Source organism: Oncorhynchus kisutch, linkage group LG20, assembly GCF_002021735.2.
Source record: "Oncorhynchus kisutch isolate 150728-3 linkage group LG20, Okis_V2, whole genome shotgun sequence".
Classification (NCBI taxonomy): Eukaryota; Metazoa; Chordata; class Actinopteri; order Salmoniformes; family Salmonidae; genus Oncorhynchus; species Oncorhynchus kisutch.
This window is the reverse complement of record NC_034193.2, coordinates 31,459,784-31,486,383: the sequence shown is the minus strand read 5'-3', so window position 1 is coordinate 31,486,383 and position 26,600 is coordinate 31,459,784. Positions and strand designations below refer to the sequence as shown.

Genomic DNA, 26,600 nt, shown 5'->3' with positions numbered 1-26,600 from the left:
CCTTTTGTTAATCACCCTGTCATCTCAGATTTTCAAAATACAGCCAAAGCTAGACAAGCATTTGTGTAAGTTTATCGATAGCCTAGCATAGCATTTTGTCCAGCTAGCAGCAGGTAACTTGGTCACGGAAATTTGAAAAGCAATCAAATTAAATCGTTTACCTTTGATGAGCTTCGGATGTTTTCACTCACGAGACTCCCAGTTAGATAGCCAATGTTCCTTTTTTCCCAAAATATTTTTTTTTGTAGGCGAAATAGCTCCGTTTGTTCTATACGTTTGGCTGAGAAATCGCCCGGAAATTGCAGTCACGAAAACGGCGAAAAATATTCCAAATTAGCTCCATAATATCGACAGAAACATGGCAAACGTTGTTTATAATCAATCCTCAAGGTGTTTCTCAAATATCTATTCGATAATATGACCGATTGGAATAATGGCTACCTCTGTATTTTACGCGAGAATCACTCTGGGAGCCATCAGGTGACCAGTTGCGCAATGTAGCCTCTTACGGGTATTCTTCAACATAAATGAGTAAAACTAAGTCACAATGCTGTAGACACCTTGGGGAATACGGAGAAAAAGTAATCTGGTTGATAGCCCATTCACTGCTCAATAGGGACGCATTGGAACGCAGAGCTTTCATAAGATGAGTCACTTCTGGATTGGATTTTTCTCAGGCTTTCGCCTGCAATATCAGTTCTGTTATACTCACAGACAATATTTTTACAGTTTTGGAAAATTGAGTGTTTTCTATCCTAAGCTGTCAATTATATGCATATTCTAGCATATTGTCCTGACAAAATATCCTGTTTACTATGGGAACATTATTTTTCCAAAAATGAAAATACTGCCCCCTAGTCACAAATTAAGGGAAATGTCATCATCAAATATTGTAAAAGCTTTCATTGTCTGCTTATATTCCCCTGTTATTTATCCTACGGTTCTAACTTGGTGTACAGGGAGAATACTGTAAGAACGCCCATGTTCTGAATTCAAAGTGCTTACCAAGATTTATATGCTAAAACCGCCACGGTCTAGATGTGTTGTTTAGCAGTAACGATTGACAAGGGTTCGTAGCCATCAGATCGCAAGCATCATTGTCTTTCTTAGATCTAGGTCGGAGCAATTGTGGAAGTGGATGTTCTGTTTGAAACTGACTGCAAGAAAGGAAAGCTAAAGTTGTCATGAAATCTAGTATAACCAAGCCTAGTTCAAACTCGTTTTTAGTCTGAGTGAGGGTTTTGGACTGATGGAGTTACCTGATAGATTCATTTGACTTCTCGATAAAAATCATGGATGTGTTGGATAATGATATATTCCAACGTCCACAGATGTCCGGAATTAAACTATACTATACTCTAGTGTACTGTAGTCTATTCTATTAAATAAACTCTACTCTCCTGTACCGTAACATACCATATCGTACTCTACTGTACTAAACTATGCCTTACTGTACTGTGATGTTCAAACTTGTGAAACAGCCTAGACATCTATGATTCGTTCTAATCCAGAGTGATTTACAGTCCGTGCATTCAGGTAGATAAACAACATATCACACCCATAGAAACTAAAAAAATATTCTGTAACCGTTACTGAAAATGTTATTGGAGTGGTCTGTTGGTTTATTCTGTAGGTTGGACTACTTTGAACATAATATTTGCCAGTTTTAGAGCTTTTGAAAAAGCTAACATAGGTGCATGTGACAGATGGGAGCAATAATAAATATTCTGTTGGACTCTTCAGTTGGCTCGTCTTTCCTATATTAAGAGGCTTGAACAAGAGCAGTACTGAATTGAATGAATTAATCCATACCTCGGGTTTATCACCTTCGGAAGGCGTGGCTTGGTGTTCATTGGCCGTGTCAGGCGTGATTCTAATGTTCTTCAGTAGAGGGCCCTTGCGTGCAAATTCCCCATAGCTGTGTTGTACCTCATTTCCCTCCTTCAGAGAACAGTACTTACAGTCAAAAATGTACATTTTCACTCTAGAAAAGTTGCATTTTCTTAAAACACACACACACACACACTGAATGTGTCCTATGTGTGTGTATGTTGCAGTGTGGAGCAGGCAATGTTGTGGAGTATGGGTTTCGGTGGCAGGATGACGGTGGCCAAGCTTCTCCTATCCTTCTTCACCCTAAACTCCTTTTGCGAAGGTGAGTCCCCACTACTTACTACTTACTCTCCATGTTATCCCTCTCTCATATCCTTCCATGAAATCACATTCCACTCCCTCTCCTCTTCTTTTATACTTAAACTCTTCTCTGAACCCAAATTTTTCTCACTTATAATTATTTTTGTTTTGTTTTACATATCTATCAATCGCCAATCCCTCTTATCACTTCTTGTCTCTTTAGTCTAGCTTTCTTCATCTATACCTGGTGATCCATCTTGAACAATTTGTCTGCCTGAACTGTCAGGACCCGAACTCAGGTATCCGGTGTGAGAAACAGTCACTTAGTAAACTGAGCCACTAATAGTCGGCAGAACCCAGAAGATGAGGCAGACACAGCAGTACTAGAGACTGTGATTTAATAAAGAAAAAAGGAAAAGATCTTCAGGCAAAAATATAAATCCACAACATCATGTTGCCCAGCAACAGCCCCAAAACATCACTGCTCTAGAGGAGATCTGCATGGAGGAATGGGCCAAAATACCAGCAACAGTGTGTGAAAACCTTGTGACTTACAGAAAACATTTGACCTCTGTCATTGCCAACAAATGGTATATAACAAAGTATTGAGATAAACTTTTGTTATTGACCAAATACTTATTTTCCACCATCATTTGCAAATAAATTCATAAAAAATCCAGAATGTGATTTTCTGGATTTCTTTTTCTCATTTTGTCTGTCGTAGTTGAAGTGTACCTATGATGAAAAGTACAGACCTCTCTCATCTTTGTAAGTGGGAGAACTTGCACAATTGGTGGCTGACTAAATACTTTTTTGCCCCACTGTATATGGATGATGGCCGAGCAGCATAGGCAGATGTAATAGATGGTATAAGATACAGTATATACATGAGATGAGTAATGTAGGATATTTAATCATTGTTCAAGTGTCGTCATTTAACGTGACTAGTGATCCATTTATTAAAGTGTCAATGATTTGAGTCTGTATCTCGTCAGCAGCCTCTCTGAGTTAGTGATTGCTATTTAACAGTCTGATAGCCTTTAGATAGAAGCTGTTTTTCAGTCTCTCGGTCCCAGCTTTGATGCACCTGTACTGACCTCGCCTTCTGGATGGCAGCAGGGTGAACAGGCACTTTTTGTCCTTCCTGTGACATCACTAGTTGTAGGTGTCCTGGAAGACAGGTAGTTTCCCCCCCAGTGATGTGTTGTGCAGACCACACCACCCTCTGGAGAGCCTTGCGGTTGAGGGTGGTGCAGTTGCCGTACCAGACGGTGATATTGTGCATCTGTAAAAGTTTGTCAGGTTTTTAGGTGACAAAACAAATGTATTCAGCATCCTGAGGTTGAAGAGGAGCTGTTGCACCTTTTTCACCACAGTGTGGGTGGCCCATTTACGTTTGTCTGTGATGTGCATGGCGAGGAACTTAAAACTTTCCACCTTCTCCACTACTTTCCCGTCGATGTTGTGTAAATGCGGTGGTTCACGCTTTCAGTTTTGCACGAAAGCCGCCATCTATTCATGGTTTCTGCACTTCCTAATAAACTCATTCACAGAGTCAGCGTATACATCGATGTTATTCTCTGAAGCTGCCTGGAACATTTCCCAGTCCACGTGATCAAAATAATCTTGAAGCGTGGATTCCGATTGGTCAGACCAGCGTTGAATGGTTCTAGTCGCAGGTACATCCTGTTTGAGTTTCTGCCTATAGGACGGTAGGAGCAAAATGGAGTAGTGGTCTGATATGCCGAAGGGAAGGTGGGGGAGGGCATTGTATGCATCGCGGAAGTTAAAGTAGCACCCAGTGTATTGTCCACATGAGTGCCGCGATCGACATGTTGACAGAATTTAGGTAGCCTTGTTCTCAAATTTGCTTTGTTAAAATCATAGATGTACGCAAGCACGCACGCACACACACACATCCGTATTCCTGCAGTGTATGCCTATGCCTCCAGGTACTTAAACATTTATTATTTCACATTTCTCACATCTGTATAGGGATATCACAAGACCCTATAGTGCCTAACCTAATCCCACTCTTCTCTCTTTCTCTCCTCTTCCACAGCCTCCAACCAGCCTCCACGCTTCCAGAACTACTTTTTCCACTCCTATCTTCTCATCTACGAGAACACACCAGTCGGTGAGTCTTAGTGTGTGTGACCATATTTGATTTGTGTGTCAGCAGACGGTCCAGTTTTCATTTACAGAGATATGGAGGACCAGAGCAATATAGAACATTAACCTCTCTAGGTTAGGGGGCAGCATTCAGAATTTTGGATGAAAAGCATGCCCAAATTAAACGGCCTGCTACTCGGGCCCAGAAGATATGATATGCATATAACTGGTAGATTTGGATAGAAAACACTAACATTTCCAAAACTGTTAAAATAGTGTCTGTGAGTATAACAGAACTGATTTAGCAGGCGAAAACCTGCGAAAATCCATTCAGGAAGTACTTTTTTTGGTTGGTTTTGTAGTTTATTCAATGCCATTACAGTATCCATTGACTTAGGACTCCATTTGCAGTTCCTATGCCTTCCACTAGATGTCAACCGTCTTTAGATATCGTTTCAGGCTTGTATTCTTATAAATGAGGGAGTAAGACAGTCTGAACGAGTGGACCCTAACGTGTCGCAGAGCTTTTTCAGGTGCATGTGCATTTCTTGTTTACCTTTTATATTGACAACGTTATTGTCCGGTTGAAATATTATAGATCATTGAGGCTAAAAAACAACCTGAGAATGGAATATAAACATAGTTTGAGATGAACTTTACGGATACAATTTTGATTTTTTTGTCTGATTGTTTTGACTGAGTTTGAGCCTGTGGATTACTGAAGAAAACGTGCTAACAAAACTGAGGTTTTTGGATATAAAGAGACTTCATCGAACAAAAGGAACATTTATTGAGTAAATGAATGTCTTCTGATTGCCACCATATGAAGATCATCAAAGATAAGGGAATAATTTTCTCTCTACTTCTGAGTTTTGTAACGCTTCTGCTTGGCTGGTTACTCTTTGTAATACTTTGTCAACTGGGCTATGTATGTTCTGGGCTAGGTATGCTTTCGCCGAAAAGCATTTTATAAATATGACACTGTGGTTGGTTTAACAAGAAGTTAATCTTTAAACCTATGTAAAATATGTTTTGTTTTATGAATTTTTATAATTAGCATTTCTGTAATTGAATTTGGCGCTCTACAACCTCACTGGATGTTGGCCAGATGGGACATTCATGTATATGGGTAAAAGTCTAGCTATATTTTCAGATATCATACATTCCTAATTTTGTCAAAGTAATTTTCATTGCAAGTTAAAGCGTACTGTTAGCTAGCTAGTGACCGTTAGATTGCTGCCTCGCTAGCAAACATTACATTTATGATCTGTGTGATAATAGTATTCGAATCAGAAAATATTTGCATTGCTAGTTAAAACTTGTTAAAAATAATGGCTTGGGGGCAGTATTTTGACGTCTGGATGAGAACGTGCCCAATGTAAACTACCTGTTACTCAGGCCCAGAAGCTATCATGCAATTGGTAGATTTGGATAGAAACACAGTTTCCAGAACTGTTAAAATAATGTCTGGTGAGTATAATAGAACTGATATGGCATGTGAAAACCTGAGGAAAATCCAACCCGGGAAGTGGGATTTTTTTTATGTGGGTATTTCAATTGGATGCCTATAGAGTATCTAATCAAATCAAATGTATTTATATAGCCCTTCGTACATCAGCTGATATCTCAAAGTGCTGTACAGAAACCCAGCCTAAAACCCCAAACAGCAAGCAATGCAGGTGTAGAAGCACGGTGGCTAGGAAAAACTCCCTAGAAAGGCCAATACCTAGGAAGAAACCTAGAGAGGAACCAGGCTATGTGGGGTGGCCAGTCCTCTTCTGGCTGTGCCGGGTGGAGATTATAACAGAACATGGCCAAGATGTTCAAATGTTCATAAATGACCAGCATGGTCGAATAATAATAAGGCAGAACAGTTGAAACTGGAGCAGCAGCACAGTCAGGTGGAAGTTGAAACTGGAGCAGCAGCATGGCCAGGTGGACTGGGGACAGCAAGGAGTCATCATGTCAGGTAGTCCTGGGGCATGGTCCTAGGTCTCAGGTCAGTTGAAACTGGAACAGCAGCATGGCCAGGTGGACTGGGGACAGCAAGGAGTCATCATGTCAGGTAGTCCTGGGGCATGGTCCTAGGGCTCAGGTCCTCCGAGAGAGAGAAAGAAAGAGAGAAGGAGAGAATTAGAGAACGCACACTTAGATTCACACAGGACACCGAATAGGACAGGAGAAGTACTCCAGATATAACAAACTGACCCCAGCCCCCGACACATAAACTACTGCAGCATAAATACTGGAGGCTGAGACAGGAGGGGTCAGGAGACACTGTGGCCCCATCCGAGGACACCCCCGGACAGGGCCAAACAGGAAGGATATAACCCCACCCACTTTGCCAAAGCACAGCCCCCACACCACTAGAGGGATATCTTCAACCACCAACTTACCATCCTGAGACAAGGCTGAGTATAGCCCACGGCACAACCCAAGGGGGGGGCGCCAACCCAGACAGGATGACCACAACAGTGAATCAACCCACTCAGGTGACGCACCCCCTCCAGGGACGGCATGAGAGAGCCCCAGCAAGCCAGTGACTCAGCCCCTGTAATAGGGTTAGAGGCAGAGAATCCCAGTGGAAAGAGGGGAACCGGCCAGGCAGAGACAGCAAGGGCGGTTCGTTGCTCCAGAGCCTTTCCGTTCACCTTCCCACTCCTGGGCCAGACTACACTCAATCATATGACCCACTGAAGAGATGAGTCTTCAGTAAAGACTTAAAGGTTGAGACCGAGTTTGCGTCTCTGACATGACCGTTCCATAAAAATGGAGCTCTATAGGAGAAAGACCTGCCTCCAGCTGTTTGCTTAGAAATTCTAGGGACAATTAGGAGGCCTGCGTCTTGTGACCGTAGCGTACGTGTAGGTATGTATGGCAGGACCAAATCAGAGAGATAGGTAGGAGCAAGCCCATGTAATGCTTTGTAGGTTAGCAGTAAAACCTTGAAAATCAGCCCTTGCTTTGACAGGAAGCCAGTGTAGAGAGGCTAGCACAGGAGTAATATGATCAAATTTTTTGGTTCTAGTCAGGATTCTAGCAGCCGTATTTAGCACTAACTGAAGTTTATTTAGTGCTTTATCCGGGTAGCCGGAAAATAGAGCATTGCAGTAGTCTAACCTAGAAGTGACAAAAGCATGGATTAATTTTTCTGCATCACTTTTGGACAGAAGGTTTGATTTTTGCAATGTTACGTAGATGGAAAAAAGCTGTCCTCGAAATGGTCTTGATATGTTCTTCAAAAGAGAGATCAGGGTCCAGAGTAACGCCGAGGTCCTTCACAGTTTTATTTGAGACGACTGTACAACCATTAAGATGAATTGTCAGATTCAACAGAAGATCTCTTTGTTTCTTGGGACCTAGAACAAGCATCTCTGTTTTGTCTGAGTTTAATAGTAGAAAGTTTGCAGCCATCCACTTCCTTATGTCTGAAACACATGCTTCTAGCGAGGGCAATTTTGGGGCTTCACCATGTTTCATTGAAATGTACAGCTGTGTGTCATCCGCATAGCAGTGAAAGTTTACATTATGTTTTCGAATAACATCCAAGAGGTAAAATATATAGTGAAAACAATAGTGGTCCTAAAACGGAACCTTGAGGAACACCGAAATTTACAGTTGATTTGTCAGAGGACAAACCATTCACAGAGACAAACTGATATCTTTCCGACAGATAAGATCTAAACCAGGCCAGAACATGTCCGTGTAGACCAATTTGGGTTTCCAATCTCTCCAAAAGAATGTGGTGATCGATGGTATCAAAAGCAGCACTAAGGTCTAGGAGCACGAGGACAGATGCAGAGCCTCGGTCCGATGCCATTAAAATGTCATTTACCACCTTCACAAGTGCCGTCTCAGTGCTATGATGGGGTCTAAAACCAGACTGAAGCATTTCGTATACATTGTTTGTCTTCAGGAAGGCAGTGAGTTGCTGCGCAACAGCCTTCTCTAAAATTTTTGAGAGGAATGGAAGATTCGATATAGGCCGATAGTTTTTTATATTTTCTGGGTCAAGGTTTGGCTTTTTCAAGAGAGGCTTTATTACTGCCACTTTTAGTGAGTTTGGTACACATCCAGTGGATAGAGAGCCGTTTATTATGTTCAACATAGGAGGGCCAAGCACAGGAAGCAGCTCTTTCAGTAGTTTAGTTGGAATAGGGTCCAGTATGCAGCTTGAAGGTTTAGAGGCCATGATTATTTTCATCATTGTGTCAAGAGATATAGTACTAAAACACTTGAGCGTCTCTCTTGATCCTAGGTCCTGGCAGAGTTGTGCAGACTCAGGACAACTGAGGTTTGGAGGAATACGCAGGTTTAAAGAAGAGTCCGTAATTTGCTTTCTAATAATCATAATCTTTTCCTCAAAGAAGTTCATGAATTTATCACTGCTAAAGTGAAAGTCATCCTCTCTTGGGGAATGCTGCTTTTTAGTTAGCTTTGCGACAGTATTAAAAAGGAATTTCGGATTGTTCTTATTTTCCTCAATTAAGTTAGAAAAATAGGATGATCGAGCAGCAGTAAGGGCTCTACGGTACTGCAGGGTACCGTCCTTCCAAGCTAGTCGGAAGACTTCCAGTTTGGTGTGGCGCCATTTCCGTTCCAATTTTCTGGAAGCTTGCTTCAGAGCTCGGGTATTTTCTGTGTACCAGGGAGCTAGTTTCTTATGAGAATTTGTTTTTGTTTTTAGGGGTGCAACTGCATCTAGTGTATTGCGCAAGGTTAAATTGAGATCCTCAGTTAGGTGGTTAACTGATTTTTGTCCTCTGGCGTCCTTGGGTAGGCAGAGGGAGTCTGGAAGGGCATCAAGGAATCTTTGTGTTGTCTGTGAATTTATAGCACGACTTTTGATGTTCCTTGGTTGGGGTCTAAGCAGATTATTTGTTGCAATTGCAAACGTAATAAAATGGTGGTCCGATAGTCCAGGATTATGAGGAAAAACATTAAGATCCACCACATTTATTCCATGGGACAAAACTAGGTCCAGCGTATGACTGTGACAGTGAGTGGGTCCAGAGACATGTTGGACAAAAACCACTGAGTCGATGATGGCTCCGAAAGCCTTTTGGAGTGGGTCTGTGGACTTTTCCATGTGAATATTAAAGTCACCCAAGATTAGAATATTATCTGCTATGACTACAAGGTCCGATAGGAATTCAGGGAACTCAGTGAGAAACGCTGTATATGGCCCAGGAGGCCTGTAAACAGTAGCTATAAAAAGTGATTGAGTAGGCTGCATAGATTTCATGACTAGAAGCTCAAAAGACGAAAATGTCATTTTTATTTTGTAAATTGAAATTTGCTATCGTAAATGTTAGCAACACCTCCGCCTTTGCGGGATGCACGGGGGATATGGTCACTAGTGTAGCCAGGAGGTGAGGCCTCATTTAAAACAGTAAATCCATCAGGCTTAAGCCATGTTTCAGTCAGACCAATCACATCAAGATTATGATCAGTGATTAGTTAATTGACTATAATTGCCTTTGAAGTAAGGGATCTAACATTAAGTAGCCCTATTTTGAGATGTGAGGTATCATGATCTCTTTCAGTAATGACAGGAATGGAGGTGGTCTTTATCCTAGTGAGATTGCTAAGGCGAACACCGCCATGTTTAGTTTTGCCCAACCTAGGTCGAGGCACAGACACGGTCTCAATGGTGATAGCTGAGCTGACTACACTGACTGTGCTAATGGCAGACTCCACTATGCTGGCAGGCTGGCTAACAGCCTGCTGCCTGGCCTGCACCCTATTTCATTGTGGAGCTAGAGGAGTTAGAGCCCTGTCTATGTTGGTAGATAAGATGAGAGCACCCCTCCAGCTAGGATGGAGTCCGTCACTCCTCAGCAGGTCAGGCTTGGTCCTGTTTGTGGGTGAGTCCCAGAAAGAGGGCCAATTATCTACAAATTCTAACTTTTGGGAGGGGCAGAAAACAGTTTTCAACCAGCGATTGAGTTGTGAGACTCTGCTGTAGAGCTCATCACTCCCCCTAACTGGGAGGGGGCCAGAGACAATTACTCGATGCCGACACATCTTTCTAGCTGATATGCACGCAGAAGCTATGTTGCGCTTGGTGATTTCTGACTGTTTCATCCTAACATCGTTGGTGCCGACGTGGATAACAATATCTCTATACTCTCTACACTCGCCAGTTTTAGCTTTAGCCAGCACCATCTTCAGATTAGCCTTAACGTCGGTAGCCCTGCCCCCGGGTAAACAGTGTATGATCGCTGGATGATTCGCTTTAAGTCTAATACTGCGGGTAATGGAGTCGCCAATGACTAGAGTTTTCAATTTGTCAGAGCTAATGGTGGGAAGCTTCGGCGTCTCAGACCCCGTAACGGGAGGAGTAGAGACCAGAGAAGAATCGGCCTCTGACTCCGACCCGCTGCTTAATGGGGAAAACCGGTTGAAAGTTTGTCGGCTGAATGAGCGACACCGGTTGAGCATTCCTACAGCCGGACAACCGTTGTCCGGCTGCGGGGACTGTGCCAGGGGATTTACACTACTATCTGTACTTACTGGTGCCACAGACGCTGTTTCATCCTTTCCTACACTGAAATTACCCTTGCCTAACGATTGCGTCTGAAGCTGGGCTTGCAGCACAGCTATCCTCGCCGTAAGGCGAGTACAGCGGCTGCAATTAGAAGGCATCATGTTAATGTTACTACTTAGCTTCGGCTGTTGGAGGTCCTGACGAATCGTGTCCAGATAAAGCGTCCGGAGTGAAAAAGTTGAGGAAAAAAATTAATAAATATATGAACGGTAATTAAAAAGTGAAAACCGTAAAGTTGTCAGGTAGCAAAACAAGTTGGCAACAAAACGCACAGCAACTCATTCCATCTAATGGGTTAGGACCCATATTGCAGTTCCTATGGCTTCCACTAGATGTCAACAGTCTTTAGACATTGTTTCAAGCTTGTTTTCTGCTGGTTTTGCGCATGAACGAGTGCGCGGTCTTCGTTGTTTTTCCTTTCTATTCAATACGCTATTGTCAGGTTGTCCGAATATTTAGATAATTGACAACCTGAGGATTAATTATAAACATCGTTTGACATGTTTCAATGAACTTTACCGGTACTCTTAGGATGTATTCATCTGCATCTTTTGGCCTCCTTTGAGCCAGTGTATAACTGAACAACACACGCCAACAAAACTGAGTTTTTGGGATATAAACAGGGACTTTATAGAACAAAACAAACATTTATTGTGTAGCTGAGACTCTTGGGACTGCAACCATATGAAGATCTTCAAAGGTAAATTATTTTGGTTGTAAAATGTTTGTATGCTTTTGTTAGCAGGGCGCTGTCCTCAGATAATCACATGGTATGCTTTCGCCGTAAAGCCTTTTTGAAATCTGACAAAGCGGCTGGATTAACAAGAAGTTGATCTTTAATCTGATGTACAGCGATTGTATTTTTTATGAATGTTTATTATGACTATTTCTGTATTTTGAATTTGGCGCTCTGCAATTTCACCGGATGCTGTCGAGGTGGGTCTCTAGCAGAACGCTTGCGCCAGAAATGTTAAAGCCTAATGTTAGCTAGCTAACATTGAAACGTAGTTGGTTAGCTCTTCAGCCACAATAGCTTGCGAAAGTATTCACACTCTTGGCATATTTCCTATTTTGTTGCCTTACAACCTGGAATTAAAATATATTTTTTGGGGGGGTTTATATCATTTGATTTACACAACATGCCTACCACTTTGAAGATACAAAATATTTTTTCTTGTGAAACGAACAAGAAATATAACAAAAAACTGAATTTGACCGTGCGTTAATTCACCCCCCCCCCCCCCCAAAGTCAATACTTTGTAGAGCCACCTTTTGCAGCAATTACAGCTGCAAGTCTCTTGGGGTATGTCTCTATCAGTGTGGCACATCTAGCCACTGGGATTTTTGCCCATTCTTCAAGGAAAAACTGCTCCAGCTCCTTCAAGTTGGATGGGTTCCGCTGGTGTATAGCAATCTTTAAGTAAAACCACAGATTCTCAATTGGATTGAGGTCTGGGCTTTGACGAGGCCATTCCAAGACATTTAAATGTTTCCTCTTATATCACTCAAGTGTTGCTTTAGCAGTATGTTTAGGGTCAGTGTCCTGCTGGAAGGTGAACCTCCGTCCCAGTCTCAAATCTCTGGAAGACTGAAACAGGTTTCCTTCAATAATTCCCCTGTATTTAGAGCCATGCATCATTCCTTCAATTCTGACCAGTTTTCCAGTTGCTGCCGATGAAAAACATCCCCACAGCATGATGCTTCCACCACCATGCTTCACTGTTGGGATGGGGTTCTCAGGGTGATGTGATGTGAAGTGTTGGGTTTGCCCCAGACATAGCCTTTTCCTTGATGGCCAAAAAGCTCAATTTTAGTCTCATCTGACCAGAGTACCTTCTTCCAAATGTTTGGGGAGTCTCCCACATGCCTTTTGGCAAACACCAAGTGTTAGCTTATTTTTTTCTTTAAGCAATGACTTTTTTTCTTGCCACTCTCTGTGGAGTGTACGGGTTAAAATGGTTATAAAATGGTTAAAATGGTTCTATGGACATATACAATCTCCGCTGTGGAGCTTTGCAGCTCCTTCAGGCTTATCTTTGATCTCTTTGTTGCCTCTCTGATTAATGCCCTCCTTGCCTGGTCCATGAGTTTTGGTGGGCGGCCCTCTCTTGACAGGTTTGTTGCGGTGCCATATTCTTTCCATTTTTAATAATGGATTTAATGGTGCTCGGTGGGATGTTCAAAGTTTCAGTTTTTTTTTTTAACCCAACCCTGATCTGTAGTTCTCCACAACTTTGTCCCTGAGCAGTTTGGAGAGCTCCTTGGTGTATTGGTGCCACTTGCTTGGTGGTGCCCCTTGCTTAGTGTTGTTGCAGACTCTGGGTCCTTTCAGAACAGGTGTATATATACTGAGATCATGTGACACTTAGATTGCACACAGGTGGACTTTATTTAACTAATTATGTGACTTCTGAAGGTAATTGGTTGCACCATATCTTATTTATGGGCTTCATAGCAAAGGGGTGAATAAATATGCACGCACCACTTTTCCTTGTTTTTAAAAAAACATTTTATTTTCATTTCACTTCACCAATTTGGACTATTTTGTGTATGTGCATTACATGAAATCAATTTAAATTACAGGGTGTAATGCAACAATATAGGAACAACACCAAGGGAGATTAATACTTTTGCAAGGAACCTGCAGATTCATACTACAGCTATGTGATTAAGGCCATCTATTGTATTTAATGAACATGTGTACATGTCTCGACAATAGTAACCTATCCACTTAGCTAGATGTGGCTGTTTTTTTTTATAGCATTTTCTTCACATGACCCATCAATTTAGCCAAGTTTGTCATGTACGCTTCATCGATAGATTATAAAATATTTATCTGGGCACATTCTGTTTTTGATATTGCTACTATGCAAGTAACCATTTCACTGTACCTTTGAACCCTGTTTCCTGTGCATGTGACAAGTAAACTTAGATTTTATTTTATATAGTGTGTGTTTACCAGCTACTCAAATGTGAAGAACAAGATGACTAGAACTAGATAAAGTGTATTTTTACCTGGAGTTTTTCCTTATTGTAGGCTACTACATTTTACCACTTTTAGTTTTGAAATATTTGGTTGTTTACTAAACTACTCACTCTGTTTATCACATGGCCACATGTGAAACCTTAAAGAAATGGGTGGGGCTAAGGCTTAAGAGGGTGTGAACGATGCTGAATGGGTGTAGACAAAGAAGAGCTCTCCAGTAGGTTTATCCAAACATTCAAGGGCCATTTTCTCAAAAGTGGCGTTACAAGATTATCAACTTTCAAAGCAGATTTAGTTTCCCATTGTTCCTCAACTGTAGTGTATGATATACAGTTTTGTAGCTCTGAGTCTCTACGTTTATCCAATGTAAAAAATACATTTTCAAATTTTGCTTCATAAGACCAAATCGAGGCAGTCGGTCACATATATGACCGACGGGCTTGATTCGGTTTTATGCAGCAACATTAGTTTTTTTCCATTGGATAAAAGTAGAGATTCAGAGGTACACAATGGTATATCGTACATGAAAATGACTGACAAAATTTGAAGAAGTATAATATCTGAAAATGACTCTTACCTGTATACATGGATTAACTGTGTCAAGTGTTGTACTGTAAACGTGAGTAAGGACTCAGTGGTATCTTGAGTTGATGTCTGCGTCCCAAATGGCTCTGGTCAAAAGTAGTCCCAGCCCTGGACTTTTCACATTTTGTTGTGTTACAAAGTGGGATTAAAATGGATTTAATTGAAATTTTTTGTCAATGACCTACATTAAATTCTTTAATGTTAAAGTGGAAGAAAAATTCTAACATTTGTAAAAAATTATGAAAGATTAAACACTAATATATCTTGATTAAATATGTATTCAACCCCCTGAGTCAATACATCACCTTTGGCAGCGATTACAGATATGAATATTTCTGATATTTTAGAGCTTTTCGCACCTGGATTATACAATTATTCTTACAACAAATTCTTCAAGCTCTGTCAAGTTGGTTGTTGATCATTGCTAGACCGCATTTCAAGTCTTGCTATAGATTTTCAAGACAATTTAAGTCAATTCTGTAACTAGGCCACTCAGGAACATTCAATATCGCCTTGGTAAACAATTCCAGTGTATATTTGGGCTTGTGTTTTAGGTTATTGTCTTGCTGAAAGGGGAATTTAAAATCAAATCAAATTTTATTTGTCACATACACATGGTTAGCAGATGTTAATGCGAGTGTAGCGAAATGCTTGTGCTTCTAGTTCCGACAATGCAGTAATAACCAACAAGTATACACAGTCTTATACACAGTGTAAGGGGATAAAGAATATGTACATAAAGATATATGAATGAGTGATGGTACAGAGCAGCATAGGCAAGATACAGTAGATGGTATCGAGTACAGTATATACATATGAGATGAGTATGTAAACAAGTGGCATAGTTAAAGTGGCTAGTGATACATGTATTACATAAGGATGCAGTAGATGATAGAGTACAGTATATACGTATACATATGAGATGAATAATGTAGGGTAAGTAAACATTATATTAGGTAGCATTGTTTAAAGTGGCTAGTGATATATTTTACATCATTTCCCATCAATTCCCATTATTAAAGTGGCTGGAGTTGAGTCGGTGTGTTGGCAGCAGCCACTCAATGTTAGTTGTGGCTGTTTAACAGTCTGATGGCCTTGAGATAGAAGCTGTTTTTCAGTCTCTCGGTCCCAGCTTTGATGCACCTGTACTGACCTCGCCTTCTGGATGATAGCGGGGTGAACAGGCAGTGGCTCGGGTGGTTGTTGTCCTTAATGATCTTTATGGCCTTCCTGTAAGATCGGGTGGTGTAGGTGTCCTGGAGGGGAGGTAGTTTGCCCCCGGTGATGCGTTGTGCAGACCTCACTACCCTCTGGAGAGCCTTACGGTTGTGGGCGGAGCAGTTGCCGTACCAGGCGGTGATACAGCCCCGCCAGGATGTTCTCGATTGTGCATCTGTAGAAGTTTGTGAGTGCTTTTGGTGACAAGCCGAATTTCTTCAGCCTCCTGAGGTTGAAGAGGCGCTGCTGCGCCTTCTTCACGATGCTGTCTGTGTGAGTGGACCAATTCAGCTTGTCTGTGATGTGTATGCCGAGTTACTTAAAACTTACTACCCTCTCCACTACTGTTCCATCGATGTGGATAGGGGGGTGTTCCCTCTGCTGTTTCCTGAAGTCCACAATCATCTCCTTAGTTTTGTTGACGTTGAGTGTGAGGTTATTTTCCTGACACCACACTCCGAAGGCCCTCACCTCCTCCCTGTAGGCCGTCTTGTCGTTGTTGGTAATCAAGCCTACCACTGTTGTGTCGTCCACAAACTTGATGATTGAGTTGGAGGCGTGCGTGGCCACGCAGTCGTGGGTGAACAGGGAGTACAGGAGAGGGCTCAGAACGCACCCTTGTGGGGCCCCAGTGTTGAGGATCAGCGGGGAGGAGATTTTGTTGCCTACCCTCACCACCTGGGGGCGGCCCGTCAGGAAGTCCAGTACCCAGTTGCACAGGGCAGGGTCGAGACCCAGGGTTTCGAGCTTGATGACGAGCTTGGAGGGTACTATGGTGTTGAATGCCGAGTAGTCGATGAACAGCATTCTCACATAGGTATTCCTCTTGTCCAGATGGGTTAGGGCAGTGTGCAGTGTGGTTGAGATTACATCGTCTGTGGACCTATTTGGGCGGTAAGCAAATTGGAGTGGGTCTAGGGTGTCAGGTAGGGTGGAGGTGATATGGTTCTTGACTAGTCTCTCAAAGCACTTCATGATGACGGAAGTGAGTGCTACGGGGCGGTAGTCGTTTAGCTCAGTTACCTTAGCTTTCTTGGGAACAGGAACAATGGTCGCCCTCTTGAAGCATGTGGGAACAGCAGACTGGTATAGGGATTGATTGAATATGTCCGTAAACACACCGGCCAGCTGGTCTGCGCATGCTCTGAGGGCGCGGCTGGGGATGCCGTCCGGGCCTGCAGCCTTACGAGGGTTAACACGTTTAAATGTTTTACTCACCTCGGCTGCAGTGAAGGAGAGTCCGCATGTTTTCGTTGCAGGCCATGTCAGTGGCACTGTATTGTCCTCAAAGCGGGCAAAAAAGTGATTTAGTCTGCCTGGGAGCAAGACATCCTGGTCCATGACTGGGCTGGTTTTCTTCTTGTAGTCCGTGATTGACTGTAGACCCTGCCACATACCTCTTGTGTCTGAGCCGTTGAATTGAGATTCTACTTTGTCTCTATACTGACGCTTAGCTTGTTTGATAGCCTTGCGGAGGGAATAGCTGCACTGTTTGTATTCGGTCATGTTACCAGTCACCTTGCCCTGATTAAAAGCAGTGGTTCGCGCTTTCAGTTTCACACGAATGCTGCCATCAATCCACGGTTTCTGGTTAGGGAATGTTTTAATCGTTGCTATGGGAACGACATCTTCAACGCACGTTCTAATGAACTCGCACACCGAATCAGCGTATTCGTCAATGTTGTTATCTGACGCAATACGAAACATATCCCAGTCCACGTGATGGAAGCAGTCTTGGAGTGTGGAATCAGCTTGGTCGGACCAGCGTTGGACAGACCACGTGGGAGCTTCTTGTTTTAGTTTCTGTCTGTAGGCAGGGATCAGCAAAATGGAGTCGTGGTCAGCTTTTCCGAAAGGAGGGCGGGGCAGGGCCTTATATTCGTCGCGGAAGTTAGAGTAACAATGATCCAAGGTTTTTCCAGCCCTGGTTGCGCAATTTAGGGAGTCTTGTTTTCAGATTAGCCTTGTTAAAATCCCCAGCTACAATGAATGCAGCCTCAGGATGTATGGATTCCAGTTTGCAAATAGTCAAATAAATTTCGTTCAGAGCCATCGATGTGTCTGCTTGGGGGGGAATATATACGGCTGTGATTATAATCGAAGAGAATTCTCTTGGTAGATAATGCGGTCGACATTTGATTGTGAGGAATTCTAAATCAGGTGAACAGAAGGATTTGAGTTCCTGTATGTTTCTGTGATCACACCACGTCTCGTTAGCCATAAGGCATACGCCCCCGCCCCTCTTCTTACCAGAAAGATGTTTGTTTCTGTCTGCGCGATGCGTGGAGAAACCCGCTGGCTGCACCGCCTCCGATAGCGTCTCTCCAGTGAGCCATGTTTCCGTGAAGCAAAGAACGTTAGTCTCTGATGTCCCTCTGGAATGCTACCCTTGCTCGGATTTCATCAACCTTGTTGTCAAGAGACTGGACATTGGCGAGAAGAATGCTAGGGAGTGGTGTACGATGTGCCCGTCTCCGGAGTCTGACCAGAAGACCGCCTCGTTTCCCTCTTTTACGGAGTCGTTTTTTGGGGTCGCCAGCTGGGATCCATTCCGTTGTCCTGGTTGAAAGGCAGAACACAGGATCCGCTTCACGAAAATCATAATCTTGGTCGTACTGATGGTGAGTTGACGCTGATCTTATATTCAGTAGTTCTTCTCGACTGTATGTAATGAAACCTAAGATGACCTGGGGTACTAATGTAAGAAATAACACGTAGAAAAACAAAAAACTGCATTGTTTCCTAGGAACGCGAAGCGAGGCGGCCATCTCTGTCGACACCGGAACAACCAACATTAATTTGTCTCCCAGTGTCTGTTGGAAAGCAGATTGAACCAGGTTTTCCTCAAAGATTTTGCCTGTGCTTAGCTCTATTCCATTTCTTTCTTATTTTTAGCCTTTTTTTGTGGTACTTTACCTTTTCTCCCCAATTTTGTGATATCCAATTGGTAGTTAGTCTTGACCCATCACTGAACTCTGTGGTGGTTAATTTCTGTATTATCAAATGAGGAGCGACATACTTATCACACAAGTCAGAGTTATACTTAAACTAAATCTTTAATAGTGAGAGCTTAGCAATAGCGATAGCTTGTTGACGAATCACCGTCTCTTTGATTCGTTGAGAGCCACAACACAAAGGCTACTGAGATATTTTATAGCAAAGATCCACCCCCTAGTCGACATAACAAACCACAGATGTTTTGAACGGGTCACAAGGTGAGACTTTTTAAATGAGAAAGGAGTATCCCGTGGCCAGATTATCTTTCAGTTTGGCTCCTAAAATGAGGTTCCAATCTCGTTCCTGGTTGTTCATAGCACAAAAACACCAACTGATCCAATGGCATAAATCAATTGTCAACTCCAGATACTCCCATCTCAAGTAAAACCCCTTCTTGACCCCACTCCTGGACAAGCTCACTGAGGGGAGTAAAGCCTCTAGGTCATACACTATCCCAGGATAAGTGCAACATCAGAGATGACATACAATGGTTCCAGACACTACCACACACATCCCCCAATGCCAAAGGAGGGAGTGACTGGCGCACAGACATTGTGGAGAGAAGTAATTAGTTCCCCATTAATCACGCCATCCCTTCACATTGTTTAAGAATAGGTAAAGACACATTCACATATGAAGACAATGTTCCCTCCTGTCCTCTTCCCTTTTTGATATTCTGCATAGCACCAGGGACATGTGAAAGACAAGTCTGACCTCTCCCCTCTCTGGGCCCCAGGTGACTGAGCCCCAACTGAAGGAAGAAGTGCAATTGCCAACACCAGAGTCGGAAGGGATACATTCTAATAACAAGTATATCACATAAGACATCATAATTATCTATGTTACCCAACTAATTCTGATTCTTCTGCTACAACTTCCGTATGGACTCGGGAGAGGTGAAAGTCGAGAGCCATGCGTCCTCCGAAACACGTCCCCACCAAGCCGCACTGCTCGCTTAACCTGGAAGCCAGCCGCACCAATGTGTCGGAGGAAACACCGTCCAGCTGGCGACCGAAGTCAGCGTACATGCACTCGGCCACCACAAGGAGTCACTAGAGCGCAATGGGACAAGGACATACTAGCCGGCCAAAGCCTCCAATAACCCGGAAATGCTGGGCCAATTGTGTGCCTCCTCATGGGTCTCCCGGTCGCGGCCGGCTGCAACACAGCCCGGGATCGAACCCGGATCTGTAGTGACGCCTCTAGCACTGCGATGTAGTGCCTTAGACCACTGCAACACTCGGGAGGCCCCTTTCCGTTTCTTTTAATTCTAAAAAACTTCCTAGTCCTTGCCGATGACAAGCATACCCATAACATGGTGTAGCCACCACCATGCTTGAAAATATGAAGAGTGGTACTCACTCAGTGATGTGTTGTGTTGGATTTCCCCCAAACATACAGTAAAGCTTTGTATTTTGGACAAAAATGTTAATTTCTTTGCACCATTTTTTGCAGTTTTCACTCTGTCAATTAGGTTATTATTCTGGAATAACTACAATGTTATTGATCCATCCTCAGGCTTATCCTATCACAGCCATTAAACTAACTGTTTTAAAGCCACCATGAGGAAATCCTTAAGTGGTTTCCTTCCTCTCTGGCAACTGAGTTAGGAAGGACGCCGGCATCTTTGTAGTGACTGGGTGTATTGATACACCATCCAAAGTGTAATTAGTAACTTCACCATGCTCAAAGGGATATTCAATGTCTGCTTCTTTTTTTTACCCATCTACCAATAGGTGTCTTTCTTTGTGAGCCATTGGAAAACCCTCCTGGTCTTTGTGGTTGCATCTCACTGCTCGACTGAGGGACCTTATGTGTTGGGTACAGAGATGAGGTAGTCATTCAAAAATGTTCATTCAACACTGTTATTGCATGCAAATGGCGGTCAGTGCCTTTTCAGATGAGGGAGGGACATTTTTTTTCATGAGCATGGCCTTATTGGATGACTGTCATTCATATTCCATTCACCCAGTTAAATGTAATAGTGATAGGTTTAGGCTACTACATGATACTAGAATTTTCCCTATTCCCATCTACAACCTAGCCTATGAATTAAAGTTTACAACGTAGGTGCACACAGGTCAAGAGACAAATTTGATGTGACAGAGAGTGACACATGGACAGACAGTGACATTCAATACCGCCTTGCACGCTCTTGCATGCATCTAGCTGACATTGGGTCTAATCATTAGTCCAACAGTTGCAAATGAGAGTTTCTATTGGACAAATTCAGATATGATTATCCCCATTTTGTTTCGTTTGCTTCCGTTTCAGAAAATTTGATTCAACCGAATCGGCGGACTGAATACACCCCTGATCACGCGTAAACACAGTTCACAGTTTCCTAGCACTTCAAGGCACAACACATCAGCTGTATGTGACCAGGAAAAAAATACTTTCCAAGCCAAACCGCTACGCACAGCCTAGATTATTGTCACCATATTAGCTAAAGTAGCATCATAGTCAGCATAGCTAATAGAACTAACGTGTTAGTAAACCCGCTACAATTAGTGTACTGGCGGGCCCCTGTGGCAATAAATTAGTCAAACCAAAAGCTTACCTTGACTTGGAAGAGTTCCAGTGTTGTGTTGGATGATCATAGCCAGCTAGCTAACATAACATCACTCTTTTTGAACAAATGCAGCTAGCTAAACTAACAAGCTACATTTGCTAGCTAAGTAAGTGAAACTGAAAGTGAAAAAATGTACAACATCTCTTTCTCTCTTGTTTCTCCTTCATTTAGGAAGAAACTAATTTGTTAAAAACTGTTCAACTATTTTCTTTCTCTCTCTTTGAGTCAACTACTCACCACATTTTATGCACTGCAGTGCCAGCTAGCTGTAGCTTATGCTTTCAGTTAATTCTCTGATCCTTTGATTGGGTGGACAGCATGTCAGTTCATGCTGCAAGAGCTCTGATATGTAGGAGGACGTCCTCTGGAAGTTGTCACAATTACTGTGTCAGTCTATGTAAAGGGGTGAGAACCATGAACTTCCTACGTTTGTATTGAAGTCAATGTACTCTGAGGAGGACGGAAGCTAGCTGTCCCCTGGCTACACCATGGCGCTACTCTACTGAGTGCTTTTGAGGCTACTGTAGACATTTGCAAGATAGTGTGCTATAATCAATTATTTGCTGACGTGGTTATATTTAGCATAGTTTTATCTGAAAAGGATAACTTTTTAAATGTTTTAAAATGTACATTTTTATGAAATTCACTGAGGAGGATGGTCCTCCCCTTCCCCCTCTGAGGAGCCTCCACTGAGTCCATGCAATTTATTATCTGATCTGTTAAGCAAGTTTTTACTCCTGAACGTTTTTAGACTTGCCATAACAAAGGGTTTGAATACTTATTGACTCAAGACATTACAGCTTTTCATTTTTTGACATTATGCCAGTGACACAAAATCTGAATTGAATCCATTTAAAATTCAGGCTGTAACACAACACCATGTAGAAAATGTCCAAGGGGTGTGAATACTTTTTGAAGGCACTGTATAAGAAATAGGGTACCATTTGGGATGCAGGCAATGATTTTCACATCTAGCCAGGTCTCTCAAGAGGCTTTGAATTTAAAAGAAATATACACTGAACAAAAATATAACGCAACATGTAAAGTGTTGGTCCAGTGTTTCATGAGCTGAAATAAAAGATCCAAGAAATTTTCCATACGCACAAAAGGCATTTTCTCTAAAATGTTGTGCACAAATATATTTACATCCCTGTTAGTAAACATTTGTCCTTTGCCAAGATAATCCATCCACTTTACAGGTGTGGCAAAACAAGAGGCTGATTAAACAGCATGACCATGATACAGGTGCACATTGTGTTAAGGACAATGCCAGGCCACTCTGACACACAACACAATGTCAAAGATGTTTTGTGGGAATATTCAATTGGCATGCTGACTGCAGGAATGTCCAACTGGCCTCGCAACCGCAGACCAAGTGTATGGCGTCATGTTGGCAAGCGGTTTGCTGATGCCAACGTTGAAAACAGATTGCTCCATGGTGGCTGTGGGGTTATGGTATGGGCAGGCATAAGCTATGGACAACAAACACAATTGCATTTTATCTATTGCAATTTGAATGCACAGAGATACCGTGACAAGATCCTGAGGCCCATTGTCTTACCATTCATCCGTCGCCATCATATCATGTTTCAGCATGATAATGCACGGCCCCATGACACAAGGATCTGTTCACAATTCCTGGAAGCTGAAAATGTCTCAGTTCTACCACGGCTTGAATACGCACCAGACATGTCACCCATGACACCTATAAATGAAAATGATACAAATCTAAAAGTAGCTTCTGTTGCCATTGCCTATATGTAAAAATAGCCTAAATAAAGCCAACAAATCAAAACATTGCAGCCCACAGGTAGAACATATCCTGATGAAAATAAATATCCTATGAATCACATTGGCTAAAGGAAAGGGGGATACCTAGTCAGTTGTACAACTGAATGCATTCAAATGAAATATGTTTTCTGCATTTAACCAAACCTCTGAATCAGAGAGGTGCTGGGGGCTGCCTTAATCAACATCCATGTCATTGGTGCCCGGGGAACAGTGGGTTAACTGCCTTGCTCAGGTGCAGAACAACAGATTTTTTTCCTTATCAGTTTGGGAATTCAACCCAGCTACCATTTGGTTACTGGCCCAACACTTTTACCCGCCAGGCTACCTGCCACATGGCCTGTCTGCAAGGAACTTCAAACATTGTATCAACTATTAACTTGGTCAGGCCCAGAAGCTGGTGTCGACAAAATAGCAACATTGTATAAAATATTCTGTTGGTTATTTGCGCAAGGGATATGAAGTCATCAGGTAGGCCTGACATTATAAACCTGTTCAGAGCATGACATTTTTTCCCCTCTCATGCTGAGTTGTTATCGAAAGGGAGACAGCAGGAAATATTTTTTAAATAGGCTACGTTGTTGTTCCTCAACATTGTTATTCTCAATGGATGTAAAAACAGACTTTGTTTACTTACTGTTTGAGGCGAAGAAAACATTACTTTGAGATGCTGTTGATGGTGAGTTAAGACAATCTGAAATAGTATCAGATCTCCTTTCATAAGCCTACATATGCGTGCAGGCCAGGTAGTCTACGCCTACTTCTATGCGTTATCAGGTGCGTGTCCTTACTCAATATTGACTAGAGCGCTCCATCATTAACTGTCACGTCCTGACCTTAGTTCCTTTTTATGTCTCTATTTTGGTTTGGTCAGGGCGTGAGTTGGGGTGGGCATTCTATGTTTTTTCATTCTATGTTTTGTTCTGTGTGTTGTATTTCTATGTGTTTGGCCTGGCATGGTTCCCAATCAGAGGCAGCTGTCTATCGTTGTCTCTGATTGAGAACCATACTTAGGTAGCCTGTTCCCACCTGTGTTTGTGGGTAGTTATTTTCTGTTTTGTACCTTGCAGAACTGTTCGTTTGTTGTTTTTGTTCAAGTGTTTGTATTTATTAAACGTATTACTTACCACACTGCACCTTGGTCCTCTTCTCCTTCTCCCGAAGACATTCGTTACATTAAGCAAAACCCTTTTCCTCAAATGTAGACTATGGTTGTGCGCTCTGCAAACAATGTTTCCATTCCTACAATGACAACAATAAGACTGTAATACTAATATATTGAATGCATTAACAGAAATTAGCGTAACCAAATAAACATTGTAAATTAGAACTCATGTCGAGCTGCATGAGGCAAATGGTGGTCACACTAGATACTGACTGGTTTTCTGATCCACTCCCCTATTTTTTTTGTGACCAACAGATGCATTTCTGTATTCCCAGTCATCTGAAATCCATAGATTAGGGTCTAATTAATTCATTTCAATAAACTGATTTCCTGATATGAACTGTAACTCAGTGAAATTGTTGCATGATGCCTTCATATTTTTGTTCAGTATATATTGTATTCATTTGCTTTATATACTGTATATATTTTGTATTAGAGGTTGACCGATTAATCGGAATGGCCGATTTAATTAGGGCCGATTTCAAGTTTTCATAACAATCGGAAATCGGTATTTTTGGACACCGATTTGGCTGTTTTTTTTGACACCTTTATTTAATCTTTATTTAACTAGGCAAGTCAGTTAAGAACACATTCTTCTTTTCAATGATGGCCTAGGAACGGTGGGTTAACGTTTTATGGCTGCAGGGCAGTATTGAGTAGCTTGGATGAAAAGGTGCCCATATCAAACGGCCTGCTCCTCAGTCATAGTTGCTAATATTTGCATATTAGTATTACTATTGGATAGAAAACACTCTGAAGTTTCTAAAACTGTTTGAATGATGTCTGTGAGTATAACAGAACTCATATTGGCAGGCAAAATACTGAGTTGAAATCAAAACAGGATTTCAGAAATCTGAGCTTGTATGTATTCACCAGAGTCCCCAATGAAATCCCCATGAGATATGAATGATGTTGCACTGCCTAGGAGTTCCACTAGATGTCAACCATCAATATGAATTATAATGAGGCTTCGATGTTGTTGTGGGAGTGAATGAGAGCAGAATATATCAGCTGTCCATCAAGCAGCCATTTTGTGATCCCACTTGCGTTCCATTGCTCACGAAGACAAGAAGGAATACTCCGGTTGGAACTTTATTGAAGCTATATGTTAAAAACATCCTAATGATTGAATTTGTACTTAGTTTGAAATGTTTCTTCGACCGGTAATATCACCTTTTGAAGTATTTGTCCAATATAACTCTAACCAGAATTAGCGTTTGGATATGTATACCAAACGCTCTAACAAAAGAAGGTATTTTGACATAAATAACGGACATTTTCAAACAAAACAAACATTTATTGTGGACCTGGGATTCCTGGAGTGCTTTCTGATGTAGATCATCAAAGGTAAGGGAATATTTATCATGTAATTAATTGTTTATTTTGACGCCATCTTTGCGGCTGTGGTGTTTTTAAATTGAGCGCCGTCTCAGATTATTGCATGCATTTCTTTTTCCGGAAAGTAAAAAAAAAATGTGACACAGCGGTTGCATTAAGGAGAGTTATATCTATAATTCCATGTGTATAACTATATTATCATCTACATTTATGATGAGTATTTCTGTTGAATGATGTGGCTATGCAAAATCACTTGATGTTTTTGGAACTAGTGAATCTAACGAGCCAATGTAAACTCAGATTTTTTTTATATAAATATGAACTTTATCAAACAAAACATGCATGTATTGTGTAACATGAAGTCCTATGAGTGTCATCTGATGAAGATAATTCAAGGTTAGTGATTAATTTTATCTTTATTTCTGTTTTTTGTGAGGGCTATATTTTGAGAGAGAGGTAATTTACATATCTTTATCTACCACATGATACAAACCAACATCACAATACCCACTCCTATAACTATATATCCAAAACATCTTCCCCAGCTATACAGACTGCACCTCCAACACACCACATATCCTCAAACATCTCTACACATTTTATAGAACACAAACTCAACCCTGAGGCTCGCAGAGACCATCCCATTAAACAATGGTAAAGAGTCTGTTATCCCCCCCACCTTTGACCCTGTTCCTCCTTGTTAGCCAAATAGCTAACTTTGCCTGAGCAAACAAAGTTCAACAAAACACATTTGGCTTTCTCCTTACTCGAATACCTGTATCCCATTATGAACATCCCAACAGTAAAAACCACCCCCAACCTCTCACACAGACATTCCAACAGAGACATTAAAGGCATTAACCTGGTGCACACAGAAAACACATGAATCACAGTTTCTTTCATTTGACAGAAAAGACACCCCTGTCCGATTCCCGGTTCAACCCGTGCCAACGTGCTGTTAGTGGCCAGGGCTCCATGACGGTCCCCTGACCTCTTTGGTACTGAGGGTTTGTAAAGCCACCTCCACCGAAAACCCACCATACTCTCCGCCCCACATACCCCCTGCCACTGATGTGCCTTCACTCCTGTTAGGTTCCTAATGTTCCTAACCTTAACGCAGAGGTTGTAGAGGGCTTTACCTCCCACATCCTCAAAC

General features: G+C 42.0%; 1 protein-coding gene across 1 annotated transcript in view; it reads left to right on the top strand.

Annotated features, from left to right (window-relative positions):
- Positions 1 to 26,600, top strand: part of LOC109865854 (cadherin-23) — a 555,430-nt gene that overhangs the window by 52,049 nt on the left and 476,781 nt on the right. The window contains exons 3-4 of the mRNA XM_031799369.1: positions 2,058 to 2,155; positions 4,196 to 4,270. Of these exons, the coding sequence (XP_031655229.1) occupies positions 2,071 to 2,155; positions 4,196 to 4,270 (160 nt within the window). The 5' untranslated portion in view covers positions 2,058 to 2,070. The remainder of the gene's footprint in view (positions 1 to 2,057; positions 2,156 to 4,195; positions 4,271 to 26,600) is intronic.